Source organism: Paramacrobiotus metropolitanus, unplaced genomic scaffold (genome assembly GCF_019649055.1).
Source record: "Paramacrobiotus metropolitanus isolate TYO unplaced genomic scaffold, Prichtersi_v1.0 Parri_scaffold0000001, whole genome shotgun sequence".
NCBI classification, from domain to species: domain Eukaryota; kingdom Metazoa; phylum Tardigrada; class Eutardigrada; order Parachela; family Macrobiotidae; genus Paramacrobiotus; species Paramacrobiotus metropolitanus.
In genome coordinates, this window is record NW_026570221.1 from 2,275,593 (window position 1) to 2,296,074 (window position 20,482).

Consider the following 20,482-nt stretch of genomic DNA (forward strand, 5'->3'; position numbering starts at 1 on the left):
CGCCAAGGCCGGAAGTGGCGACGCCCGTTTCCGTCGAGAGGCTCGCTGAATTACTGGTAAAGCATAATGACCGCGATTCTGTGTGTTTCCTTCTACAGGGTTTCAGGTTTGGTTTCGCCATCGGCTACGACGGCCCGCAGATTCGCCGATTTAAAGCTAACGCACGTTCAGCTCTACTTGACCCGCATGTCATCACGGTGATGATCACCAAAGAATTACAGGCTAACCACACAAAGGGCCCGTTTCCTGTGGAACCGCATCCGCATTTCGTCGTAAATCCGCTCGGCCTGCGCCCAAAAAAAAACCATCAGGCCACCGGGTGATAATGGACCTGTCGCAGCCTTTCGGATTCAGCGTAAACGATTTTATCTCAAAAGATAAGTATTCGCTTACTTATGTAGGCGTAGACGATGCAGTGAAAATGGTAATGTTCCATGGTCGCGGATCGTTAATGGCAAAAGTTGACATTCAAAATGCGTTCCGTAATCTACCTGTCAGACAGGCAGACTGGCATTTGTTGGGATACGTATGGGATGGACAGTTCTATTATGACGTAGTAGTCCCGTTCGGCTTACGGTCAGGCCCGCTTTTATTCGATACGTTCGCTCGCATGCTAGAGTGGATATTTAAAAAATGCACTAGTAGCGATACGTTTCTGCATTTTCTTGACGATTTTTTCATGTGCGATAAAGCAGCGAGTTTAGCATGTGGGAGGTTGGTGATGCAGGTACAGTCAGTGTGTAAGTATCTGGGTGTTCCGATTAATGAGAAAAAGCTAGTAGGCCCAGCTACCACAATTGAATTTTTGGGTATTAAGATCAACAGTGAAAACTTCACGCTGTCAGTATCTGCCGCACGTTTAGCAGAGTTGACTGCGTTGCTCGAAAATTTTTCCGCATGTACGCAGTGCACAAAACGTGAACTCTTGAGTTTGATTGGCAAGTTGTCGTTTGTGACGAAATGTATACCAGCAAGCCGAATTTTTCTGAGACGTATGATTGAGCTGAGCTGTAAGGTGAACCGGCTATTTCACAGGATAACATTGACGGACGGATTCCGTCGTGATATTGCGTGGTGGAGAGAGTTCTTACCGGCTTGGAACTGGACGGCCGGTTTTGTACAACCAGAATGGTTGCCGGCAAGTGTATTACATTTATACACTGACGCGGCAGGCTCGATAGGTTTTGGTGGCGCGCTGGTTAATGAATGGTTTCAGGGAGCATGGCCAGCATGGCTGCTTAAAGTGAACCCACTGATAACGTTCCTCGAAATGTAAATGATCTACGTAGCGTGTGTTGTTTGGAGTGAAAGACTGTACGGAAAACGAGTGCTTTTTCATTGGGATAATACAGGGACAGCTCAGACATGGTCAGCTGGCAGTTGTAGAAACCCGGCGGTGATGGAGCTTATACGCAGAATTCATTTCGTTACGGCGCGGTTTAATTTTGTTATCAGAATTGCACACATCGCGGGCATTGATAATAGCATTGCTGGTGCATTGTCTCGATTTCAGCTGCAACGCTTTCGCCAACTCCATCCTTCAGCAAACAACAACGGCATAGCAGTACCGGATTTGCTAACACGACTGAAACCATTTCTCACTGGAAAGGAGCCTCCCATAACACCCTCGGTCCAGGTGACCTTTTCGCCGCCGGAGTGGCTACTTCTACCCAAAGAGCTTACTCAAATGGAGAGCGAAGCTTCGAGCAGTTTTGCAGATCAGTCATGAAACAACCATGGCCAGCCACTCCGGAAACAGTTGAACCGGATCAACGACTTCCGGTCACTTCCCAGCTAGTAAGACGCCTTCCAAGCCGATTACACCTTACCTTCCCTACACAATACGACCAACAGATGATTTGGGCCGCATTCACGATGGCTCATCATTTCTTGCTGCGCGTTTCGGAACTGACATCGCCATCATCAACAACGTTCGAGACTTCTGCCACCCTCCTGCTCCGGGACGTGTGTTGAAATGATACTATGCTCCAGCTCTCCAACAAACAGTCGAAAACAGACCAGTACAGGAAGGGAGTGACGCTGTCTTTGATTGCTAGCGAAGCTCCTATCATCCACAATGCCTGTATCGCCTATGCACAGCAGCGTCAGCATCGACAGCCTCCTGATTTGCCCTTTTTCATCCATAGCAGCGGCCGCTTTCTCACGCGTATTGACCTGACGCGGGCACTGAAGACGACCCTTCCTGATGGGGAGGACTGCGCCCGCTACTCATCACATTCCTTTCGAATTGGCGGCGCCACTTCGGCCGCCGCCGATGGGCTATCAGCTGAAGCCATATGCGAACGGGGACGGTGGAAATCGTCCTCGTTCGAGCGTTACATCCGCCCGCAACGTCTGCGCGTACCGTTCTTGTTTGGGGCTCTACCTCACTCGCGCTGCTCTCTCGCTATGGTACGCTCAGAACCGCACCGGAAGGCAGCCGCAACATCCTGGCCACGTATCAGGATCCATCTCACTCCCTGGCCACGAATCAGGGTATCACATGGCCACGAATCAGGTGTCTTCGACCCCTGGCCACGAATCAGGGGGTCACCTGGCCGTGCACCAGGTGGCACCGCTCGCGATAACACGTATACGCTCCTTCCGGTGGCCGAGCATGTTCTGACGTTTTCCACGAGACTCCGCGGCCGAGCCGAGGCTGGCCATATGCCCCAAAAATCCATGTCGGCGTTTCTCGAATACATCGTTAATATTTTTCCCGCGCATGTGTGTACAGTACATGCGTGGTTATACATATCTATGATCTGTCTGTACACAAAGCAGCAAAAACTGGAAAAGCATTTACCCGGTTTTATGAATGCGCAGGAAACAAACACTGCTTAAAAAGATCCGATACAGATTCCGTAAGGGATTCTTCACCAGTACTGATCTATTCAGTAAAATATCACCATGCGACTGGATTTTATCATTACAACGAGAAAAATGGAAAACACATCTCTTGTTTTAGTGCAAGCAAGCGTAGAAACACACTGTGCAGAAATCTCACCTGGGTTCAAACTTTGCCGGTTTCGTCCTTCTTTATAGCATAACGGTACTGCGTGTTCAGTGAGTGTACGAGTGTGCATCGCGGGATATTGTCGGCTCAGAAGATTTACTTCCTTTTGGGCGTAGCGAACACCAAGACAGTAGCTCTGACCGACATACAACAACACAGTGCGGTTTTAAGCCAACAAAAACAGCAAAACAAAACCAAACACAAAACAAAGGAAAGCTCAACGCAGTGAGCCCCCAAAAGGACCCCCAGGGAAACCCGTGGCCGCGGCACGGGCAAAACCAATCCGGCGTTCGTTGTCACGGGAGATATAACGCTCAAAGCATCCGCTGCGCCAATTACCCTGCGCTTTAACAGAATGAGCGGATGCACCGCTTGCCGTTGCAAACGTTGCGCCTCCACGTCGAAAGGAATGAATGCTGAAACTCTTACCGGAAAAACCGGCTTTCGATAGCGCTGTTTGCAGGGTCGCTGTGAACACCGCCGCTGACAGCGCGGTTACCTGATGAGCGTCATTCAGGTAAGAAAACACTGAGCGGCCCGGGTCGTACGCTAGTGATTTACGCAGCTTGCCAAACGCCATAGCTGGACAAAATTCCGAGTTAGCAACACTGGTAACGGGATGCGTACGGACCCGCCTTGAAACCGGTAAGTTTTCATTACGGGCGCGTTAACATATACGTAACCGGCCTCTATCTGTACATCCCGAAACCGGATGAAATACTGGTTGTTTGGATCCGCGAACAGATTACTGCGTCTCAGTAAGGAAAGGAATGCAAACAAACAGGCCGCCCAAAATACATCGCGCAGTCGTTCCGGAACAGTGTGCAGCATTCGACGTAATGCAGCAAGATGTGCTATCGATATCGGTGGTTTCCGGTTAGGCAGCTCAATTCTTCGTCTGCGCAGTCCTTCTAGAGCCTGCGTTATAATATAGTGCTTCAGATCGGGCGCGGCTTTATTGTGGTAATGGTGCAACGAAACGATAGAGGCAACGTAGTTCTGTACGGAACTAAATTCGAAACTGTGCGACAGTTCCGCAATATACAACGCGATCGTCTGCACATCTGCCGGAACAGCTGACAGACGCTGCTGCGAGCAAAAACGCAAATATCGCCGCCACTGTGATTGTCTAGTTCGAAGGGACGATGGTGCCAAAGCACTGCGACGCAACACATTCAGGGTCCGGGTCAGTGTTGACGTTGGGATACCTGCAATGGTAGCCTGGTAATAAACGTAAAGTGCTCGTGCGGTTATTAATGACATCCAGCGCGACCGAAGCGTGGTTGCTGCTGCTGCAAGAGCGACTTAGCGCGTCGGCAAACACATTATCCACCCCTGGGACGTGACGTGCGTCGACGTAAAAATCATAATAGCAAGCGGCATAAAATATCAGTTTTAGCCACTTGATACCGTCCGCCATTTTGCATGTCCCACGTTTCAGAAAGGAAACAGTGGATGCATTATCGCTTTCGATGAGCACAACACACCCTTTAAACACCGGTGCCCATATAAGGAGCGGTATGCAAGCGGCTACCATCTCCAAATAATTTGTTTCCAGATAGGCTTGGGTGTACGATAGGAGGCTGCACAAAGTTCAGAGATCGGCATACATTAGGCGGAAGTCCTGTTGACGCCCAAGTTCCTGCTAGCCAGCCGCCGCTGGTAGTGGCTCCGAATCCCGAAAACGAAGCATCCGTACTAATACGGATGATGCGCCGCGGTTTCGATAGGAAACACTGCGTAAGACCGTTAAACGCCGGCGCCATGTTCTGCCACCATTGCAGCTCTTTGCGGAGTAAAGCGGTTACTCGCAATCGGTGATTTGGACACTCTAGTTGCATCGCAGCGTCGATGAATATCCGGGAAAATGTACGAGCGCCCCGGACTGCCCGAGAGGCGAAGCATATCAAACCGAGCAGAGACTGTAGCTGCAGCTTGGATAGCTTATCGGCAACTTCGTACTCACGACACACTTCTACCATTTTGTCCAATTTTTCCTGAGGCAGCTCAATCTTCTGTTGTACAGAATCTATGATTATTCCCAGAAAACGAATCCGTTGTGTTGGATACACCACCTTGTCCCAATTTATCACAAAACCAAGCGAGGTTAATAGCGATATTAGTTCCAACTGCGCTGCGGCACAGTCTTCATAAGTATCCGCAATTACCAGGAAGTCATCCAGGTAAGCCACCACCCTTATACGGCGCTTGCGAAGCATTCTTGCGACTGCGGTCGAAAGGCGATGAAAAATCCCGGGCGCACACGACAAACCAAAACTCAAAAAATTGTCGACGTAATAATCGGTTGTTGCGCTGAACCTCCATTTAAAGCCTAACAACTGCCTATGCGGAGGGAATACCGGCACTGACCTATACGCTGACTTTAAGTCTGTTATAGCAAAATAACAGTTAGGCGTGCATTCTTGTAACGCTGAATCAATCGTGGAAAATGAAAACGAATCGCAGCATGCGTATGAATTTAATGAATCATAGCACGGGCGGCTGCAATCAGTTATCGGGCGGAAACCCCCGTCCTTTTTAGGAACTGCACCTATTGACTGTATGCGAATTGGCTTGGACCCTTGCTTACTGATTTTGCCGGATGACAATTCTTCTAAAAATATCGTATCTAAAGCTAGTTTAGCTTCGCCGGTCAGTGCGCTACCATAATTTTTGCTTTCCACGCCAGTGACTTTATTAATATCCGGAACAATATGAAAGCCGCAAGCCAAACCATTAAGTATAAAGCCAAAGTCAACATCTTCCTCTAATTCTTTAAACCAAACAAAAAGAGACCGCGTAAGGGCACAGCGTTGCCATAAATCGGCGTCGGCCAGATAAAAAAAATACTTATAGTTAGCGTCGGCTACATTTTGAGCGTGACCTTCACCATGGTCAATGGAAAAATCAACAGAAACCACTGATTTCAGCGGCTCCGGCGCAGCGTCGCCATTAAGAACCGCTAACCACTCCGATTCAGTGCTACCCACGGTAGGCGCCGGTGCCGGCAGTTGCCGACTGCTGTCGGTTTGACGGTCCCCGGTTTCCGGTTGGTCCGTTCGGATTTCCAGAAGGGCAAAAGCGTCCTTGGTGGTGCTCAGCGCAGTGTTCACAAATGCGGGGGAAAATGCACTTGCCGCGTGCCATGCATCTTCCTTCATTCCAACGATTGCAGGCAACGTAGGGACCGCGGCCCGGGGTGTTATTTGCCGCTTGCGAGCGCAAACGTGGCGACACGTCATATGGGCGTGCCTGTCGCGGAAAGCGTCCGCTTCCATCTGTAAACAGGCTACCGGCGTGAAAGTGGCGATGAATAATATTCATAAATGCGGAAAAATCATTCAATCGCAACTGCTGTTTAAAGGCCGTTTTACGAAGGTCATCGTCAAATTCTAAAAATGCCGACACCCTGTAATCGCGTGACTTATCCACTAGCATTTCAACGTATTCGACGTATTCTAGCAACGTAGTCTTGTGCTCGGGCTCAGGCGAGAGCGCTAACCGACGTATAATATTAAGAGAACCGCTCACAAACTCGCCGAACTTAAGATCAAGGGGGCCGACGCTTTTTCTACCATTTTCGGCCATATGGGCGCGAGAATAAACTTCTTCGTGAGGGCGGGGCAAATTTCTCGCTAACTTTGGCAAATCGCAAGCTAAACCCGCCATATCTGGCATGAAATCGCACTCACCCGAGCAACGCGACGAAGCCGGTCGATTGTGGACTGGGCGAACCGTTGCACGACGGTGTGGCTCAGATGGGTCCGAGTGGTTCGGTTTTGGCGTGGGAGTGGTGACCTTTTCCGGCTCCTGGTTGCCGAACAGCCATTTCTTCAACTTGAGGCGATCACACATAATGCCGAGCGCCTCCCGTAACATAGAATCGTCGGTGATCTCGTCCAGGTCCTCCACTTTCTTGAATCCGTTTGCTTTTAGTTGCTCAATAGCTTCAGCTGAGATTCCGGCAAGATCTGCGAGATCCTCGATCGGTCCGCGGGATAGATCGAGTTCGGGAATTGCGACCACTGGCTCCTGCCTCTGGCTCTCAGTAGCTGGCACTTCTGCGTCCGGTTTATTGACGTTGGCATCTTTTAGGGCACTGTAAAGCCGGTCAACCAACTGTTCCTTGGTTCCTCCTGTCTTTTTCCCAAGGGATCTAAACTGCGCAATCAGATCGGCGTTGGTTTTGTTGGACAGGGCAGATCGCGTCTCCATGGTAGAGTAACCACAAACACTTTAACTTAAAAAAAAAATGTCACAAACTGACAGGTTACGTTCGCCGCAAGCGATGCTGTGTTGAGCGAATGAGAAAGGTCACACTTTCACTGGCGCAGTGAAAATTTGCGAAAGCAAAAGTGATTAGTGTAAGTCTGGCGAGATGGCTTTATATAATAACCTACTATTAACATAAACTAGGGCACGAAGCAATTAACATGTTATTATTAACGGCTGTCCATCTCCTTTCGAGGAAGAGCAAGACAACCATTGTCCACATGGCGCAGGTAGGAATCCGATGGCCATTGTCCGGCTGGGGAAGTAGGGCACGCAGCCGTTATAAATGGATTTCAATAGAAATCCTTCTCATGCTGATGTTTACTGCGTTTTTTTAAATGATTGCGATAAAGTCATTAGAGGCGACATCTAAGTTGAATTTATTGGGCATTTTTCTTCGGTTTACCTTGATAAAGTTTTCCCAGTTAAATTAACAGTTAAGCAGTTTTTTGACAATTTATAACGTATAGTTTTTAATAAAGCTGGTAGGTAATTAACTGAATATTAACAACAAATATATATCTTTATGTGCATAATAGCGGTGTCCGTCTATGAAAACTGCAGATATCCGCCAATATTTACCAAAAGAAACAACGAGTGCCGAGAGGCTCAGCAGAATATTTTGCATGCAGTTTCCACCACGCGGAGCCACTGGAAATGGTGTGTTTGTTGGATATACAATAATGATCTGATAATCGATTATTGTACTCGTATAATATGGGATATACCAGTAAATTGATATTTGACTTGAACATAAATCAGCACTACTCGTACAATCGAAAAGTGTGCATACACAGTACAATTGCACTGCACTACAATCAGCGTCGAGGCACTGTAAATAAATTTTAGAAAGTAATGAAATCTACTATGACAGTACATACCGCATTGTACAGCGTGACTCACCCACAGATAGTTATCGTAGTGATAACGAGTAATGAAAAATACCAACCCGGAAATTCCAGACGCAAGTCTTGTAGAAATTTGCCAAATTCAGCATGTGGGCGCATCATAGTTAAAGTCTTAAACCTACATCTCTACAAAGTCGTTATTTTGTCAAATTAACCCGTAAGAAAACGTTTCCTTACGTGCACACCGCACGACTATACAGCTCTGTAAGTGCCCAGAACAAGTCCAGCCAAATTACCGGCGAGAAACTGGATTTCAGAATTTCTCGAGGAAAACAGTTTCATCTCGCTCGTGGATATTTGGATTTCCTTGAACTACGTACGTACGGACAATAAGATGGAAGGAAATAAAGAAAACAGATCAGACGATGTTCTACAGAGTACAGACGATGTTTCTGGAAGGAAATTGACAATAGCACAGAATACATGTACCCCACATCGAATTTCTAACCAAGCTTTTACTCTGAAGTTGCATTTTGTCGTCGCTAACCAGGACACACTATTTTCAGCTGCAATGGCTTCTAAGGCGCAGACAATAAAAAATAAAAAAAGTAGGTACAATTTACAAAGATATCCAGCGCACAGTTGATAAACTAGCACCCAGTTAAACGGCAGCCGCACAGATACGCTGTACTCACGTACAGTATATGTATACGAGTACACGAGTATCATCTAACTGCTGTGCCTGTCATATGTTCCGCGGTATGTTTTCCATGGTTTTTGCTAGTCTTTCCAATGAAAATGTGCCCAGGAAAATTCAACTTTCATTGCCATGTACCTTCTACCTTGACAAAAATTTAGTTAATCCTCTAGAGAATTAGCTAACAGAAGATGCAGCACAGAATTCATATTCTTGCAGTAAGACACAAGCAGTATCAAGGAAGCATGGCTTCGCTGACAGCGCCAAACCAAAGGCAAATAAATCAATGGGCTCATTGTCCAAAGCTGTTTGTGCCGCGAGCCTGAAACTGAAAATACGACTCATAGCAAAAAGGAAAATGTCTTACATTCTAACAAATTATGTGCAGAATTACGTATGTCAAATCATACGATACCCAGTTTTCTGTGCCTTTATTCACTGCAGATGTATACAAGATCTTCCCCAACTTCTTTCCAGATACCATCGCAGTGCGAACAAGGTAATCTTTCGTAAAGTATGGATGGGTAGAGTAACCAACGGATCGCTCAGGTTGCCAGTGAGACGTACATCCTCTGCTTGCCATTGCTTGAAAATCTGTAAAAATTTTGAAAGCTGTGGTGATCTGTACGAAATAGGCGAACCAAGAGGATAAGCGGTCAGGCTGCGTATAATAAAACTGTGACGAACGGGGACACAGGTAAGGCATTGCAAGAGAAGACATGACAAACTAAACCTTTAAAGAAGCGGATGGAGTTATTTCAAAAAAATTATTTTGGTTCTTTTGCGTATTAAAGCAGAGGCTAGACGTTGTCCGAGAGGTTCGACTACAGATATGTCTATTACAATTTAGCTGTGACCAGCTTTCACAAGAATAAGCAGGATTTGGCAAATTTATCGGAGGCTGTTCCTTCTGTTTTTAAACAGGTTAGTTTTGATTCTTCTTTCATTCGTACGGCACAATCTAATATACTCAGCCTGCGATCATATTACAGAGTGATCCGCTCACAAACATTACTGATTTCGTGACCTTTTGTTGGAACCTATACAAGTAGTAGCTTTCTAGATTGGCGCTTAAGCTGCTGCACACTATGGCATGCCTTATACACCGTCCTTAAAATGAAGAATAATTTTGTACCTTAAGTAATCATTTTAACAATATTTTTGAGGCTTGTAGTTCAAGGCAGTTTTTATAAAGTTGAATCAGCACAAATCTCAATCTTCTGTGATCTAATAAAATTTTTTATTATTACTGAGCATTTTAAATCGCCATATCCCGGCAACATCCGTTGTAAGCGAAAACGGTTTCAGGCCACTCACTGTATTCTGTACATAATATGAAAACGGTCCCAGTAAACTGTTCCATTGCAATGACCGTAAAATTCGGGACTTAACTGGTAACGCGCAGTCTACTGCTTTTCACAAGCAGACTTGGTTAAAGCAAACGCTAAGTGGCTGTTTTAAACACATCACCTTTTAACCCTGGAAAAGATAGAGACTTCGGTTGTTTTTTCATGTTCAAATTTTAATCAAGATGTAGTGTGCCGGTGCTTGCGATTATTGTTATTTGGAAAAAAAAAGATAAATATAAAAATCATATAGGTGTAAAATACCCACAATATTGTGGGAATTTTACACCTATATGAAATATGTAATGCGTCTTTATATTAATATAAAGACGCATTACCGAATGCACCAAAGCGAAAGCTTCAGAAGATGTGTCGATACATACGAATTTGTGACCATGTATTGTACCGGATTATTTCCCATACGATTCGTAGTTTACCTGTAACATGACCTTTTTCGGTACAGAATACGTATCCACTCGGCTTTGCAACATTCGGAGACCCTCCACGCTCATCGGTTGGCAGTGTTCCTCCAGCCATTGCCTTACAGCCTGCATTGGTCCGTTGTGATTGGTAATGATGACGTGTTCATCTATTTTAATCGTGGCATCCAAGTCAGGCCAGCCTGGTGCACAAAACCTGTCCTGATAACATCCAACACAACCTTGCCGGACACAATTGCACGACTCGCCGTCCACGAACATCAGTCCTTTGATCTGGACATTCTTCAGGATTAGTTTGTCACATATATCCTGCCAAACGGATCGAATTTGCAGCGTTAACGAGCTGGACCAGCTGAAGACATCCGGTGCCCAGATGTTCCAATCCGAAATAGTGACTGTCTGAACTCTGATGCTTTTTGCTTTCAGTAGGTCAGTAAGAATGGCGGTGGGATTAAAAGAGCGGTAAGAGGGCCTGCCTTTACCCGATAATATAATTTGTCTCGTAGATGGGCTGATATTCCTATCAAAAGCAAACGCTAGTGCCTCTATCCCGTATTTCTGCACGTTGAATGCCAACTGCAAACACGTGGGAGCGCTGGTCAATAAGATGTGCCACGAACTGCAGACTTTCCGGCAATTCAGCTGGTCCGGAAATTCCAGAAAGGAGAATATCTGTCGAAAGGTTTCCGCTGGTAGAGACTTGTTTATACTCGGTTGGTAATGGTACAGCGTTGACGATTTGAAAGCCTAGTAGAACCAAGCAGTTTATACCAGATTTTGGACAAATCACTCGTGCAGTTCTTGAAGTAAATTAAATTGCCGCGGACGTATTGTATAACATTCCGCCATGGCGTCGTCCGATCACATCGCGGAACGAAAGGTCACCTGCGAAGCAGCGTTTTCTGCCTGCAGGCATTAATTAAATACAGTGTTGCCACTTGCCAGGCAGGGTTTGGACAAGAAAAGCTTCCCGCGTCCGCTTTTTTCGGATTTTCTACCACTCTTCATTTCCTTGACTGTTTTCCGTTTAGCCTTCATCATTCGAAATAGTTGCAGCTGCAAAAGCAGTTCAAGCATCTTTATTACGTCAACACATCATTGTGACGCTGAATATAATATGTAGAGAATACAAAAATACCCGCACCCGAGAAAGTGCAGAACACAATATACATAATGTGCGCGAGATGAGGCACGGTTGAAAGGCAAAAATAAACCGAGGGACAAAGAGCTTGGTCCTGTGTGCCAGAATACAAAACGTGCCGGTAAAGGCACGCGCTAAACATCAAAGTCTGGGTTTGAGTCTGACCATGAAAGTCTGAATCGGACTATACAATGTCATGTATATAGTATTTTTACGTTTTAACGTCTATACATGTATATTTTTACGTCTGTACATGTATGATATTTTTACGACCATCAATATTACGAGTGCCTTATGTTACTCTTACGCTATAATATCTTCTTATTTATTCTTACAATAGGTATTATTATGTTATGTCAGATGTTATTCTTATGTTAATTTTCTTCGATTCTTATGTTATATCTTATGATATATATGGACAAAGATATATATATATATATATATATATATATATATATATATATATAGACAGCCATTTAACAAACAAAACATTTATAATTTCACAAAAACAGGTGAAGTGCATTTACCACAATCAGATTATCCCAAAGCACAGAAAGCCGATGATCTTCAGAATTGAAAAAAAAACATTTCCTCCAACTTCAAGTAATTAACCGGGGTTAGTTTTCAATAAATCAGTTTTCAGATGCAATCCTAACGGACAGTTTGAACATGTTAAAAGCATGCGCTGTCATGTTTAGAAGTACTAGTATCTTAGAAATTAGCACGTTTTCTTAATCGGAACCAGTTGAAATTAAGCATCTAAATGCAAACGATAGCACTACGCAGTTACAGTGCGTCCTGCCAGCGTTGCTGCTCATAATACTACAAAACTGTCCGCTTTCACCGTTTCTCTCTGCACATATTAATACAAGTACCGAGTCCCAAAAGCGCCATCCGTATTCCCAATCATAGTATCTAATATAGATCAGTTTTCCTCTCTCCAGCTTGACGAGTATGGTTGTGCTCCTAATCCCTTTCTCCCGATTCCACCACTGCAAATCCTCACGACTGCGCGCCTGTCCAAGGACTGCAGCTACCCAGCCGGCTGATGAGCAGTGGCGGTTATAATGCTGCAGCTTCACCGGGGGTCGTTCTCCTAATGGCATGACCCATGAGCAACCCACCACTTCTTTTACGATTTCGCCGTGCCGTTGGGTCTCGATAAAAGGGACAGTGTAAGACGAACCCGCAATCACTTTCGCCGGGTACCACCGATAGGCCTCGTTGACTGAACCACGCCACAAATATTGTACCATGTTCCCCGCAGCGAAGAGATCGTGGGAAATCTTTCCAAAACACCGGTGAAAAGGGATTAGTTCAGCATGGTGGTTGGGATAATCGAAATCAATGATAAAACCTTTGGAGACGTCCATATCAACTATCCGACCATGGCGGAAGAGTCCGTCGTCATCCTTCACGTCAACGGCACCATAACACCATACAGAGTTGTTTTTGAACATCGTCATGTAAGGTGCCTAGCAACGGGCAGCTTAATCTGCAGTTAATTCAAATAGTATGACATAACTGAACTCTGTTAACCGTGTAGCGGCAGGTTGAGCAATATGCTCCTCCCTGTAATATTAATGCACTGCCTTTAATATTATGAGCAATATTAGAGTAGGAAACGGAAACAAGGGAATGAGGATTTATAGGTGGATAGAGACACGGCGTTCCTGAATCGCGATGAAGCAAATTGTAGAATAAAAACAATGATAAATACAATGAGATGAGCAGTTGAACATCCGGCGAGTCTTTCAGTGGAAAATTTCCACTGGAAATGATGCGCCTACCGTCGCCTGGTGAGGAACGTTTTTCCCATTTCACTCAGGCATGCTACAGCAACGCGTTGCGCGAAGGATCAAGTCTTTTACCGCAGCTGCGTAGCATGTATCGGCAAGTGCATGTGACGGCATGACTCACGCGCCGTTGATCAAGAATGCCGGTCCCATACAGTGCTCTGCATCCTATCCATCCCTTCATACGTTAATCGATCGCTTCCTCGACTGCACACACGGTACGGCACTGAGGGTAAGAGGTCGTATTTTGAGTGGCACTCAAAGTTACAATTTTTTGTAAGCAAAAATCTGAAAGTTACATTATAGCATTTTTAGGCATTACACTAGCCATGATTCCTTCCAACTAGTCAAGCACGCTGGCGGTGGCGCATTCCTTGCTTACCAAATTTTAAATTTTCGAAACTTTCGCCATTCGTACGTTAAAACTTGAAAAAATTAGATCGCTTCGAGTACTGAGTACGACTGACATTAGTGCTGCAGTTTAGACAATCGGACAACTGAAACGGTCCCAAGGCTAGCACAATTCCGGCAAAATAAAAAATAGATGATAAGTGCAAGCTTGTTCCAATGGTGACGCGAACCGTCTACAGCGGTGGGAGCTCATGGATGCGGACTACTCCTTCTGCATCGAATATTGCCGGACGGAGGACTTCGGTCAGGTGGACGGCCTTCGCTGAAGTTGGACAGACAGTGCGGTGAACGCCATCCATCGGGATAATGTGTCCCGTTTCTCCGGTGCACTGCAGGCGCTGGAGGCCACCAGCGATCCGGAACTGTCCACAGTGCACGAGTACGTCAAGAACGGGTGGTCTGCTTCTGTCGATAAACACCTGCGTTCGTGCGAACGAACTGAACAGCTCGTGTTCGAGTCGTTTTTACGGACGTAGGGGTTCATCGGTGATGGTGAACGACCGCATCTGCTGGGGCTCCCGGTCACTAATACTAGACACAGAAGATTCTCGACTACCTTCATGCCGCCGACATGGGAGTGGGGGAGATAAAGGGCGAGGCGCGAGGATACTGTTGGTCGCCGCAGAAAGACAACGGCATCGTCGCATCGTGAATGTATCGCGACATTGCCGTATCCGATTATACATACTGTTCTATGTACACTGTAGCGGTGCACATGTTATAATATTATGTTCACTGTCGTAAGGAATGCTGCTGTTGCGGATACTCTAGCCCACTCGTACCTTTCGGGGGCAGTAAAAACAGCGGACGCAGCAGCACATTTTTCGTAAAAACACTTTGGAGTACTTGTAGAAAACATTAACAATTATCATGATGGCAATAAAATTCTGTATACACTTAATTAAACGGAAATACCGCCGTAGTGGGAATTGGACAAGCATGTCGCTCGTGTAAATTTTAAATACAGAAATCGCATGCGAAACATATTACGTCCATATATCATGATTTACTGTATGTACAGAGTAATACAAAGTTCCACACTATTCAAGGAATGATTACTGTCCAGCCGTCGTCCACAGATTCGAACCGCGAAATGTCTTTGCTGTATTGACCAAAATTTAGTACTGTACTGGCACCCTGCACTCGGAGATTTTTTGTACAGTATGAGCAGTACGGTGCTGTATGCAGTTGAAAGTAAAGCCGAATGCGTTCAGCCAATAGCCAGCAGTCTGCATGCAGTTGCAAGCCGTGTATGTGAGCAGTGAACGCAGTCGTACAACGTACGCGAGGCTGCACAGCTAAAACTTTCTCCGAGTGCAGGGTGTCAGTACAGTAATTCTTTACAAAATTTGCTAACAGAAGTTACAGAGCAAAAATTCCGTATTCTTCCGAAGTAGACCGTGGCAACGTTGCCGTTGCGGGGTAATGACGACATGGATGTTTGGACGATCGGCCATAAAGCTTTGATGGCCGCAGGAAACCAAAGACCAAAAACACACATGATTTTAGAGGCCACTCCTGTAAAGGTCCTGTCAGTCTTCTGTGTCTTCCTTCACTGCAGATGTATACGGCATTTTCTGGAACTTCCCCTTTCCAGATACCATCGCAGTGCGAACATGGTTATCTTTCTTAAGGTATGGATGGGTAATGTTGCCAGCGGATCGCTCAGGTCGCCAGTCAGACGTACATCCCCTTCTTGCCACTGCCTGAATAACTGTAAACATTTTGCAAATTGTGATGGCCTGTAATGATATAGGCGAAACCAAGGAGATACAGTGGTCGGGCCACGGTATACATACGTAATAAGAATGATTCGGTTGTAAATTACATGAAGCAACACAAAACATTTAATGTATAGACTCTGGAGTGCGTAAAATGCATACGACTTATGACTTTGGGACCATGTTGTATTTTGCCGGGTTTTTTCCCTTAAACTTCGGAGTTTACCTGTAACATGACCTTTATCGGTACATAATAAGTGTCCACTCGACTTCGCAGCATTCGGAGATTCTCCACGCTCATCGGCTGGCAGCTTTCTTCCAGCCACTGTCTCGGCGTCAGCATTGGTCCAATTTCATTGGTAATAATTACGCGTCTGTCCACTTTAATCGTCACATCCAAGTCAGGCCAGCCTGGTGAACAAAACCTGTCCTGATAATATTCACCGCAAGCTCGCCGGATACAATCGCACGCCTCGCCGTCCACGTACATCAGTCCTTTCATAGACACATTCTTCAGGATCAGTTTGTCACAGATGTCCTGCCAAACTGATCAAATTTGCAGCGTCGACGAGCTGGACCAACTGAAGATATCCGGTGCCCAGATGTGAAGGTTAGAAACAGTTATTGTCTGCACTTTAATGTTTTTTGCTTTCAGTAAGACAATAAGAATACCGGTGGGATTGGCAGAGTGGTAAGTGCGCTCGCTATTACTCGATAATATAATGTTTCTGGTCGATTGGCTGATATTCCTGTCGAAGGTCAAGGCGAGCCCTTCCGCCCAGTACATATTTTTCTGCAGATTGAAGTCCAACTGCAAACATGTTGGAGCGCTAGTTAATATATGGTGCCACGAACTGCAGACTCTGCGGCAATTCAGTTGGTCCGGAAATTCCAGAAAGAAGAATATTTGACGAAAGGTTTCCGCTGGCAGACAAGCATTTATACAGGCTTGATAGTTGTAAGGCGTCGTGGATTTGGAAGCCTAATAAAAACAAACAGTTCACCCATTTTTAATATCGAAATGGCTGTGCGCCCCGACAACCCGGGCGCACAGAATTTGGCTTTGCGCCAAGATGTCCGGCGCACAGAATTTGGCTTTGCGCCCCGATATTCGGGCGCACAGAATTTTTGCATAATTGAAATAACGCGCTAGTAAAAGCACGTTTTCTTATTCTCTTCTTTGTTCGTAGCCAGCATCAGTTGCAGAAAACTGAAACAGAAGATGCGCGCGGCACTAGTTTAAAAAATGAATGGTAAATCAGCTGTCCTAATTAAAAGAAATGAATGGTAAACCAGCGGCATTCTCCTCTAATTCGGCCTTTATTGGACACTTCAAATCTATTCGGAGCTGTGCTGCTTCCTTGTGCGTTAGAATGGTTGGGGCTTTCGGTGGCGATGTGACTTCATGGTTAAATACGCCGCGTTTCCTCGGAGTGTTTGTGATTTTTTCTTCTTCGATGATTTGCTTAAGCCAGGAACGGAACTCAATTTCGCTTTTATAGTTCGAGTTCTGAGGGTTCACTTTACGGATAGTGTCGAGCGCGAATGCGCAAGAGCATACTGCACAATTGTTTGAGCCGGCCGCCTGTTTTGGTACCGCGGGCATGGTAATTGTGATGTCCTTTTCTCAACCACATAGTGTCCATATTTGCAAAAGGATCCAGGGGCTCGGCTGCCAACCCAGAGGGTCAAATAGGTAGATTACTTTGGAGACAGGGTTACGTTACAAAGTGATCCCGCATGTTGAACACGGGCTGGACAATGGTTTTTCCGCTATCATACTCGTTCCGTACTTTTTGCACAACGGTGTAGTCTGGTTGACAAAGCTGTAGCCACGATGGATGCAAAAATCCAGTGAACAAATTACCAAGAAGCGGGCTGGCAAGTGCGCAAACCGCGCCGACCACTCGAGTGTCGATGTATGTAGCCGACCACTCGAGTGTCGATGTATGTACCTAACGTTTCCAGCGACTGAATATCCGTTTCTCTAATAATGCAAGGACCAGCTATTGTCTTGACAGCTCTGTTCCTTCCTCCGAATTCTCCCGGGTTTTCATCGGAACTAATTCATTTTTCATAAGCCAGGCAGCAGTGTCCGCGCGAACGATTTTTATTACGATGCACACTGGGCAGCCCAGCTTCAGTGAAGTCTGGTTGGGGCGCACTGTAGGGTTTGACTCTCTTCTGTGCGTACGAGGTTCCCCGTAGTGGATTCACTCGTAAGTTATTTTTGAATAACGCAAGGTGACATAATATCGATCACTTGGCCGCAAAATATCGAGCCTTTTCCCCTTCACAAACATTTGATTCGTTTGGATCATATATTCTTCCATATATGACTCGAGGTCACGTAATGTAAAAAACTGCATATCCTCTGATGGATTGCGATTCCCAAGTGCCATTGCGGGAAGTGCGAGGCGAGCGATGTAGTACCACAAAAACGAAGTACCGTTTGAAATCTCACGTTGTATTAGAGTTTCAGTAAGAACTTTTGCCGCACAGTGTAAGTATGTATTTTTGATTTGTTTATGCAGTTAAACATTGTTTCCATGACAAAAACAAGTCGACGTACATTCGACGTTGCTCCATTCTAGAGTATGCACTAGTAACAAATGACTTTAGTACTGTATTCGTAACGCGAGTGTATTGAATCTTCCTGTACTTTCGAAGATTTCATTCGGCGAAAATAAAAATCGGGGCGCAAAGCTAAATTCTGTGCGCCCGGACGTCGGGGCGCAAAGCCAAAATCTATGCGCCCGGTTTGTCGGGGCGCATAGCAGTCACCTTTTAATATTTGTGATGGAACTAATAACTTGTGCAGTACTTTAAGTACTGTAAATTAAGTTTATTTTATTAATTATTTATTAAATTAAGTTGAAAAAATAAATTTATTGTAATCCGCGCATTATATAACATTCCGCCACGGCGCCGTCCAATCATATCGCGAGTAACAAAGGTCACAAGAAATTATCCGCATATCTCCTTAGCAAAGCAACGTCTTCTACTTTAAGCTTTTAGTAATGCCCCTCACCAGGCCGAATTTGGAAAAGAAACGCACTCCGCGTTTGCTTTTTTCAGCTGTCCTAATTACCTTCTTCAGTTCCTTGACCGTTTTCCGTTTGGCCATCATCGATTGAAAGATTTCGAGCTGTTAAAACAGTTTAAGGTTTTTTAATGCAGCACACTGACACCACTATAAAACTACGTCAAAACTAATGAAAGTATGCACAGAACAAAAATTTATTCAACGCTGCAAGCGAACCTATACAGAGTACAAGATACAGGTACGCAATATGCTAGTAATGAAGCAATTAGAACCAGCATCCTAAGACGTAGTCTTACGCGGAAAAAGTTAAAATAAAGCTTGAAAATGATAGTGTTACTCAGCTAAAATGCGCCCTGGCCCCTAACAGTGTGATACTACGAAACTGTACGCTTTCACACTGCGTTTAGTAATAAACAATTACCGGATCCCAAAAGCTGTATGCCTCGGGAAAGCAGCTAATATAGATCAGTTTCCCTCTCTCCAACTTCACGAGTATAGTTGTGTCCCTAATCCCCTGCTGCCGATTCCAAAACTGCAAATCCTCACGACTGCGCGCCTGCCCAAGGACTGTAGCAATCCAACCGGCAGATGAACTGTGCCGATTAAATTTCTGCAGTTTTATCGGTGGTCGCTCTTCTAATTGCATCATCCAAGAGCGGCGCACCACTTCCTTCACGATTTCGCCGTGCCGTTGGGTCACGACAAAAGGGACGGTGTAAGACGATCCCGCGATCACTATGGCGGGGTACCAGCGGTAGGCCTCGTTGACTGAACCACGCCACAAAATTTGCACCGTGTTCCTCGCGGCGAAACGATTGTGAGAAATCTTCCCGAAACATCGGTGAAAAGGGATTAGTTCAGCATGGTGGTCGGGATATCCGAAATCAATGATAAAGCCTCTCGGCATGTCCATGTCAGTTATCATGCCGTGGCGGAAGAATCCATCGTCATCCTTCACGTCCACGGCGCCATAACACCATATACGGTTGTTACTGAACATAGCAATGTATGTGGCTTTGCGACGCGTAGCTTAACCTTTACTCAACTAAAAAAGCGCGGCATAACTACGTAGAATCATTTAAAATTTAGCTAGAGGTGGAGCAGTATATAACTCGTTATAATTAAAGCATGAATGAATTCCACGAATTAAGATGAGCTAAGTAGCGAAGGAATATCGAAGCAAATGAACGGAGATTGATGGGCTGGTAGAAAACATCGTCGTTCCCGAATGAGGCAGATTAAAAACAGTGATACCGTCAAACTTTCCGGTGAGCCTGTTAAATTAATGGGAAGGATACGTCAACCGTCGCCTGTTGAGAAGGTTTTTCTCATATCGCAGGCACAGGAAGGCATGCTGCAGCAACGCGTTACGCGAAAGTCTTTTACCGCAGATGCGCAGCTTGTATCGCAAACAGCATGGAGCAGCATGACTCACTTTCCGTTGATCAATATTGACTTGCCGTTCCCGTACAGTGATCTGCATCCTGTACCTTCCTAGATTTATCGATCGTTGCAGGGGCTGCACACTCATACGCGCGCCACTGAGCGTTTACAAGCGATGTAGCGCCAACCGACATAATGTTGCTCATTTTACTACATCCGCGAAATTATGTGTCTGAAATCACATGTGAATTGGTTTTCTTAAGTGAACACGAAAGGGGCGGTATTATAGTCCCGAAGCGACGGGAATGTGAAAATGATCTCAGGAAAACAAGAGTTTCCAATCGCAAACTTTGACGGTTCCTTGC

General features: G+C 45.5%; 1 protein-coding gene and 1 long non-coding RNA gene across 2 annotated transcripts; both read right to left on the bottom strand.

Moving 5' to 3' along the window:
* Positions 1-8,773: 8,773 nt before the first annotated feature.
* Positions 8,774-13,567, bottom strand: LOC129600682 (uncharacterized). The gene is made up of 4 exons (XR_008692114.1): positions 12,636-13,567; positions 10,617-11,675; positions 9,249-9,427; positions 8,774-9,161 (listed from the first exon to the last, which is right to left on the bottom strand). It is a non-coding gene; the product is annotated as an uncharacterized LOC129600682 (long non-coding RNA).
* Positions 13,568-15,072: 1,505 nt separating this feature from the next.
* On the bottom strand, positions 15,073-20,047 carry LOC129580772 (uncharacterized). Its single transcript, XM_055471439.1, has 4 exons — positions 19,156-20,047; positions 18,780-18,836; positions 15,915-16,670; positions 15,073-15,681 (listed from the first exon to the last, which is right to left on the bottom strand). The coding sequence occupies exons 1-3, from the start codon at positions 19,732-19,734 to the stop codon at positions 16,239-16,241; spliced, it is 1,068 nt and encodes a 355-aa protein (XP_055327414.1). The 5' UTR covers positions 19,735-20,047; the 3' UTR covers positions 15,073-15,681; positions 15,915-16,238.
* Between the last annotated feature and the right edge of the window lie 435 nt (positions 20,048-20,482).